The sequence below is a fragment of the Sesamum indicum genome, linkage group LG6 (assembly GCF_000512975.1).
Source record: "Sesamum indicum cultivar Zhongzhi No. 13 linkage group LG6, S_indicum_v1.0, whole genome shotgun sequence".
Lineage (NCBI taxonomy): Eukaryota > Viridiplantae > Streptophyta > Magnoliopsida > Lamiales > Pedaliaceae > Sesamum > Sesamum indicum.
The window spans coordinates 18,582,655-18,591,271 of record NC_026150.1 but is presented as its reverse complement, the minus strand read 5'-3'; the positions used below and the strand labels follow the sequence as shown (position 1 = coordinate 18,591,271).

The following is an 8,617-nucleotide window of genomic DNA, read 5'->3' as shown; positions in this document are numbered from 1 at the left end:
TTATATTTTTATCATTTTTTTGTAGCGAACTGACCAAAATGCTCATGTGGAGTCTAATTTATAGTTTTATTTATTTTTTTTAATTTTTTTTAACAAAGTGAATAGTTCTTTTATAATTTTTCAAATTTATCTATCCGCCTCATCCAATTTTTTAAATTTTTCAAATTTAAAATATATATATATATGTATTTATACTATTATAAAAGAAAATCTGATCGTACCAATTCTTTATTGTCACGTTTTATACTTTCATTCATTTCATTCTTTCAAAAGAATTGCTTATAATAGTAATTTTAATATTATTTTAGAATTATAATTTTTTTTCTCTCAACCCACTATTCCATTTTTCTCCCATATTTTCCATATTTTTTGCCTCACAAACCTCCATAACTTTAATAAACTCGATTACAATTAGTTTTTTTCGCTCTCACATTCTTCGTATATATTTTTTCTTACAAGCTTTCATATTTTTAACTTATAATTTTTTCTTACAAACTTACTTTATCCCCACATTCTTTTTCTTGAATACTTCTTTTTTTTTCATCACTTCACTACGTTTGTCTTATAATTTCTTTTCATCGTAACACTATAATTTTTTAAATGCTCACAAGAATCGAGTGCTACAACAACTAATATATATAAATAAGAACAAAACTAATAATTCTAAACCCTCGATAACAGAATTTATCAAATATAAAAATAAAATAAAATTTTCTAAACAACGAGAAAATATTCATAATTATATCAAACTTTATAAAAACTTATTTTAATTTATCATAAATTTTATTGTATTTCAGTTTTGGACAGAATAAATGTCAAACTAAAATATCTTTAGGTGGAATTATGTATCCTTCAAGAAAACAAATCAAGTGAATTATAGACTCCATGATAAAATTCTTTAACAGAGAAATCAACTTCAGTTGGCATCTGCTAATGCTACCGAAAATTCAAGATCCAAATATAACATTAATTTTCCAAATTAAAGTCCTTGAATCCAGTAACGATTTCAATGCTTGAACTCCATACCCAACACCACCAAAACAAGAAGGAAACTTGACTTCTGAAACGAAGAAAAATAAGCATAAAAACGTACTAAGAAGTTTTTCCAGCCATGGGCGTTGCTGAGATGACAGGATACTAGAATCCAACCAAATTCCTGGGAATAATATAAATCAGACAATATAACAATAAACAAATTTTATAATTTACGGGCATGGACAGATAGGATGTATGAGTTGTTGAAGAACTGTTCAAAATGTGGCGTAGAAGGCCAAAAAGGATTTAAACAAACAAAAAGGGGCCTGGCAGACAGACTTCGAGTGCCGTGATACACACAAATACCGAACTATCATTTGAACTACAAGTTAAACATCCTGGAAACTACAATAACCTATACCCCAATTCTCTGATCTACATATGAAACTGAAATTCGCTAAACTTCAAGATTGACAGTGTACTTCATGAACGGATAGAGCTTCAGGAACTCCGAGCCAATGTGAAGAGGACGACGCAAACCTGCAGAGAATGGTAAGCAACAGTAAAATAATGTAACAGTGACATCAATTTTCAGAAGTCAAAACTATGTCCGCATCAATGAGGCAACACTAGTGCATGCAGATGAAATTAGTATTATTTCTTCTCTACTTCGTAATAACCAACTGACTCTCCAAAAAGAGTAGAGAAGACTGCATATATTCCAACTCTGTATCCACTCATACCAGCCAAGTAACGATCGGTCTGTTCATGCATGTATTTGTATGTGGATAATGTTTACTGATAGATAAAAATTTTAATATATGTGGATAATCCTGGCATAGAAAAAGATTCACTAAAGTTTTAAATCACACCTTGTGTTAAGAGAGAGGACCGTGCCTTTACTGGCTTTACTTGTCCGGATGTACACGTTTTCCCTTGCGACGAGAGTGGCTTGAATTACCATTTCGGATGGGCTTTTTCGTCTTTTTGCTGCAACAAATATCCGTATAGAAATTATTAATTTTTCTATTGTTCCCGACAATCCACAAGCAACACTCTAATTTATTTCTCAAACAGCAATACGAACATGCAGAACAATACTAACCCAAAGATGGCTGAACATGTTTTCAACAGAAAAATGATGGGCAAAGCCAGGAGTGCAGAGGCCTACAACATAAACGCTCAGTTAACCAGCAAATATTGCACCCATATATAGACTAATTTGTGGCAAGGCCATAAAAGTGTTTTTAAGGACTTACAGAAAACCAAACCAGCTCTTTCGTTGCGAGAGGTTTTGTAAGCTCATGACTCTTCAGTTTCTCTTCAACTTTGCCTTGAACCTTCATCAGGGATAAGAAAGTGCTTGGAGATCAACAATTATATGTAGTATACCATGCAAGAGATTTAGCACTATAACATTTAATCTTTTTGTGGTCAATGAATATTCTTAAGTTAGATACTAACATGCAGATTGCAGATAGGACCAAAAGACACTAGCATACCTGATGGTGGTATGTAGTTGCTGACTCGAGGAATTTTCCATAAGCATGGACCACCTCCTGCGTATACGGCTTCAAAGCAGTACGTAATTTGTCAACATGAGGTCTTGCAGTAGTGGCAACCTGATCAATATATGGCTTGCTGAACTTCCTCAATTCCTGAAAGGTTACACATTTTCTTCAGCTTGTAGAAGGTGTAGAAGGTAAACAAACGAAGTTGAGCTGATATGCATCTAACCTGAAGATAAGGATCAGCTAGTTCCTGCCATTTTATGATGTGTGGAGTCACAGCATTTTTCGACACTTCATATATCTCAACAGTTTTCGCAGTCAGGGTTTGCACATGTGGCTCCACATTTGTGGTTATCACTACCCACTGTTCCTTAATGGCTGGTATCCATTTCTGCGCACAGGACATGAAAAAAAAGAAAACTCAAATCAATGGAGTTATAATGAGTAAAGTTCACCAATTAATTAAGACATAGAAAAGCAAACTGTGATGCTACTCTCACTTTGCATCCAATTAAATATTTTAAGCAGACAATTTACACCAGGCCAAAGGCATTGTAGCCCAAAAAGCCAATTTTTGAAATGTACCAACCAAGTTCCAGTACCATTAAGCAATAACAACTAATACTAATGTGGACACTGAATAAGCAACAGAAAGGAGACAAAGCACCACCGGACAGAGGCCATATTTCCATTTACAGCACTAGCCTTGAGACAATCAAGTATCAACAGCAAAAATGCTAGCATATTTGTAGGTGACTGGGGGGAAGTAGACTTACAGTTTTAACTGCTTCCACATGTGGTGCAGCCCACTCTTCAGCTTTGGCCTTCTTTTCAATAGCCTGATACAGAAAATGAGTTAATTCATAATATACTGAAGGAAACCATGTCTTGCAGCATAAATAGCACTGCTTTTCATAGATGCTATCCATGATGAAATATGGCAGAGATGCAGCTCAAATACATGCCTTCTGCAGCAACAACTCCAGAGCAGGTTTTCCATGTGCTTTCCAGTTCTCCAACAAAAGTGACTGAAATACAAAGACAATCAAAAAAATATACACTAGAGGGAGCCAAAAACATTAGCTTCATAAAATATATACAAATACCTGATAATTATCAAAATGAACTGCAAGCCAAGTTGGAAGCCAAGAACCATGAACCTGATCATGCACATCACAAAAATGATGATCTTGAAAGCAATAAGAAGATGATATATCCCATACAGAAAGATACTTCTTGACAAAGACCATGTAAAGTTTGGGAAGGATGGACACAGCAAGCATGTAAAGGAAGATATTTTTAAGAGAGCACAAAGCTCATGCAGAAGTTCTGAGCAGCTGGATTAAGTATCACATCTTTTGAACTTGCAAAAGCATAAATTCGATGAATTAAGTTCTTATGGTTTGCAGGGAAAATTCAGGGGCACATTTGAGTGGTATATGTGCATATTACCAATCAACAACAAGAATTGTGTCAACAACCTAAGCATAATTGAAAAGGAATTGCAAAATAAAACACCACTCAATAGAATAAGTGTTAAGCAAGCTGCAGGTAGCCTGACTATCTCTTTTTCTATATGAAGAGTATGGGTTAGGAAACATAGCGTTTTCTAGGGTAGGAGCGCAAGCCTGTCGAATAGTATCACAATAATCACCATGATACCAATTAGATTGAAGTGCTCTACTAGAAAGGTGAGTGACTTGCATACTACCACACAAAAACTTAAGTGGCTTTAAACTCATGGTGAAAACTAATGGGCCAAAGCAGCTGGGCTACCCCTGTTGTTGGTAAATATAACTTCAATTTCCTATTTTACAACCATAGTCTTGAAGTTTGATGAGTTTTCCAGTCAAACCATTGGTGATAATTACAATTTTAGACGAATGATTATAAGCAGCACCTCCCCGATCAATTGTGATTAAAACATTTACTGCACGGGCTATAAAAAGAAAAAGGTAATTTAATGAAATTATACCTCTATCAACTCTTTGGTTTTGGATGCTACTTCAAACTTTGCCTTAATCATCTCTTCCTGTAAAAAATTTCATACAGAAAGAAACATAAATCAAGCATTCCAATCACATGAAAAATGAATCTAACAGGTAGTTGAGCCATTGCTCACATACCTCAGCAATTTGAAGAGCACGTTCTGTTTTACGTAACTTCTTCTTCTGGTCATCAATGGTCTTTTGAAGCTGTCTCGCAATTGAAAAAGAGCAATAACAAAATTAATTCATAAAATCAGATCCAAGCACTGGAAAATAATTGCCGCTATTTTCTTTTCTTCAATTAGCATGAGGTGGTATGATTAAATCTAACTGGACTAACAAGCAGATGAGTGCATAAATTTTCCACTGAAACTAAACGAAAGTCCATGGAGTTTCATTCTAAAAAATCAAATGCACCAGTAAAAGGTGGTGCCCATTAGGTCTATCCTAAAGAATGAAAACTAGATTCTCAAGGAGCAAAGTGACCGGCACAACCAAAATTTAACACATAAAGATTTGGCCGCTAGATGTCATTACTTAGCACATGAAAGTTTATATGAAGGTTACAACTTTATGAACTATCCCAAAACATCCCAGATACAACGGACTTACAGTCTCAAATTTAGAATTCAACTCAGAAGCCTTTTTCTCAGCTTCAGTTGCCCGGGATTCCAATATCTCTTTTTCCTTAATTTTCACATCAATGTCTTCTCTGAGTTTCTCCACTTGCTTTTCCAAGTCAGCAGCTCTTGCATGTGCCTTCCCCGCCTGTTCTGCGGCGTCTAATTTGCCCTTTTTCTAAGAAAGAGACAATACAGATTCAAAATACATATAGTAAAGCATTTTAATTAGCATGTGAACTAATTAATACCACCAGAACAATATCACAATCTTATTGTTCCGAGATCCTAACACTCACTTGCAGAGAAGCAATTTCATTCTCCAATGATAGAATGGTGTCTGTTTTTTCTTTGATTATCTTCTCCTTAGCAGCAATCACCTCGTCTTTGTCTTTTATTTCTCGAGTTTTCTCCTCGATATGGGATTCTTCATACGCAAGAAAAATGTAAGAGAAGAAAGTCATTCCCACCTAAGATGCAAGTTAATCATTCTATTCCACGGCATAACAACACAAGGCAGACAGAGTAGACAACAAAAGTAAAGCAGTTCACATGCTGCACTTGAAAACCACAAAAGTGATGCTATACATAATAAATCCAGATTCAAATAATGTTACAACCTGAAAGAAGAAGGTTTGATGCTATGGTATTCACTTTTATGGAATAAGCATAATCAAGAAGCATTCTTTTGGACAGAAAGAGAAACAACAGTGTAAGATAATGTTCTCTCTCCAGGATGACATACTGACTTTTCCCTTTAAAAAATCCACAAAACATGAATACAAAGTTACTAAATCTACCAGCTAAAACCTTTAACACAGGGATCTTCATCTTCCCAAATCAATCCACTACATCAATGCATCTTGATAAATAAACCATTCCTTAGGTACCCTATTCCATAAAACTATACAAAAACAACCACCTCCGACACAAACACAAGCAAGCAAGCACGACATTAGCACATAACACAGACACCAATGTCTCCACACAAAACCCGAGTTTCGGAAGCAAAAAATCCAGCCCAATCAACAAGACACTGCCTTGAAGTGGGACCCAAGAAGGGTACACAATTTCAAAGCAATACATAAACATTGTATTACTCTACTTCAGTATCTGCAAAACAACATGCACGCGGATATACAGCACCAAGATGCTCAAAATACTAGCTCAGATCATATACTTACTTTCACCTTTACTTCGACAGTTAAAACATAATACATATTGTTCACTAATCATTTCTTATGTAGCACTAGCGACTGCTAATCACATAACCTTCTCTTTCCTCGGCAAAAAATAAGCTTAAAATCTCACCACCAAAATCAACACTTACATACTCGCCACTAAAACAACGCAACTAAGTTAATTCTTAATCGAGTTATCCAATCACAGAAACAGTTTGAAAAACTTTGACCAGACTAACCGAGATTGTGGATCTCGGACTTCAGCTGCTCCAGGATGGACGAATCGGGCCCGTCTGATCTGACCACTTTGACTTCGTCATCAACTGAGATTGAGCCATCAGCTTCAACTCTGAAGTGGGTGAGAATTAGGGAAAGTAACAGGGTAAACACGAAGAACTTCAACGCCGCCATAAAGCCAGTAACGGAGGCTCCGGCGCCCCGGCGATCCAATTTTGAGCAGAAATTCTCCGTCTAGGACTTTCTTCTTTGGAAGTATTTCCTTTACAGTTGGTACTGTGTTTTCCTTGAGAAACCCACGTTAGGCACGAGAGACTTTAACATATACCACGAAATATCTTTTTTCTGAGTGCTTACAGCAGTACCATAGGGGTTGTTGAAAGGACAACATTGCCCTTGCTAGCTGTTTTATGTTAGACCACCTCGTATTCAAATTACTTGAGAATACGTATTTACAACAAAATCAACTTTAGTTGCTTGTCAATTTTTCACGTAAAATAAACTTAAAGTATTTTTTAATTTATAATTTATATTTCCAACAGGTTAAATTGAGCTCATTTATTACTTAAAATTGTAATTTTCTCGCATTCATTTCTATAACTTAACTTAAATATTTATTTAATTTTAAGAAAAATTATATTTTTTAATCCCACACGATATAGTGTGTATGTACTTTTGATCCCATATTTTATGGAATTAGCACATTTAGTCCCATTAAAATAAATATTATATCAAAATTGTAATACATCATATCGTGTGAGATTAAAAGTACAATTTTTTCTTAACTTTTTTGGGAAAAATAAGATTAAAAAACTCTTAATCTGATGTTTATATTTAAATGAACTTCAATTAAATAAAAAATCATAAACTTTCAATCATCAATAATTTGTCGGTAAATTATATTTATTATTGCAGAAAGAGCAGGAAAGGCAAAAGCTGAAAACAGGTGGGTGGTGGTGGAGGGCAAATGAGGAAATTGAGGTATTGACAGGAGTGTGCATTGAGAATATCGAGGATTGGAGATATCGTTTCTCTTACATTCAATTTTTGTGTGCTTTTAAATTAATTAATAGTGGTAGGAGAGGAGGGAGGCGGCAGGTGTGGGTTGGGTTGGGTTTGTGTCTGGTTCAGATTTGTCTGCCCTCCACGTGTCTCTTCAGTATCCAATCCAACGATGCCGGATACACGATCCCTCCCATGTGGATGCTCTTGAGTTCCTGTACTACACTTGTAACGCTCAGTACAACCCTTTATGCCCAAGTTGTTCTACCGTGTACCAACCTCATGCTCATAGTCATAGTCAAAGGTTTTTGTTATTCCTTTCTCTTTTGAAAATATGAATAAATTTGAAACTCTTTATATGTCATAACTCTCCTTTTTCACTACTAAATACATTTTTATAAAAGAATAATTATCTGTACCTTTCTGATCAATAATTTATTTTTATTTTAAAAAATTATATGTATATCTTATCAAAAACGTCAACATCATTTACATAAATCATTTCGTGATTTAAAAAAAAATACATACTTACATCCTCAGAAAAACATCGATAACGTTGCATAAACGATCCCTGTTTTTTTATTATCACGAATGATTTTTTTTTACAAACGATAGAGGTAATCGATACTATAAGAAAAAAAAGGCCCTCTACTTGTATCCCTAATTAGATAATCTTAAAGATCAATCGAATTATTTTTTTAATACAAAAGTAACTCAATGTTATTTTAACATTACTAAATCAGTTCTTTCTATTGTGTCCATACTAACTTAAGTTGGTTTATTATTTATTTAATTTATTAATTTATATACTTTATTTTTATTTATAATATATTTTTAAAATATGAAAAATTATTCGTTACATTCACACAAAAACAACGTATCACAATGATTAATATATATAAATAAATTAAAAATAGATGGTGTAAATATAATTAATCTTTTTATGAATCGTGGTCCCTAATTTGAAGGGGGGAAAAGTAAATGCATTATGAGAATGCTTTTCCTTCCACGGTTAGGTCAATTACCGCGACCCCCCTAACCGGTTAACAACGACTTCAGAAGTGAGAATAAAAGCGGGGGGGTTGGGGGGGGGGGGGGTCCTA

At 34.5% G+C, this 8,617-nt stretch overlaps 1 protein-coding gene across 1 annotated transcript; it reads right to left on the bottom strand.

The window, feature by feature from the left end:
• On the bottom strand, positions 1,173-6,827 carry LOC105164957. Its single transcript, XM_011083808.2, has 14 exons — positions 6,515-6,827; positions 5,394-5,521; positions 5,087-5,272; positions 4,613-4,681; positions 4,462-4,518; positions 3,593-3,646; positions 3,452-3,514; positions 3,263-3,325; positions 2,713-2,877; positions 2,478-2,633; positions 2,235-2,315; positions 2,081-2,142; positions 1,848-1,965; positions 1,173-1,515 (listed from the first exon to the last, which is right to left on the bottom strand). Exons 1-13 carry the CDS (start codon positions 6,684-6,686, stop codon positions 1,884-1,886), a joined length of 1,338 nt encoding a protein of 445 aa, XP_011082110.1. The 5' UTR covers positions 6,687-6,827; the 3' UTR covers positions 1,173-1,515; positions 1,848-1,883.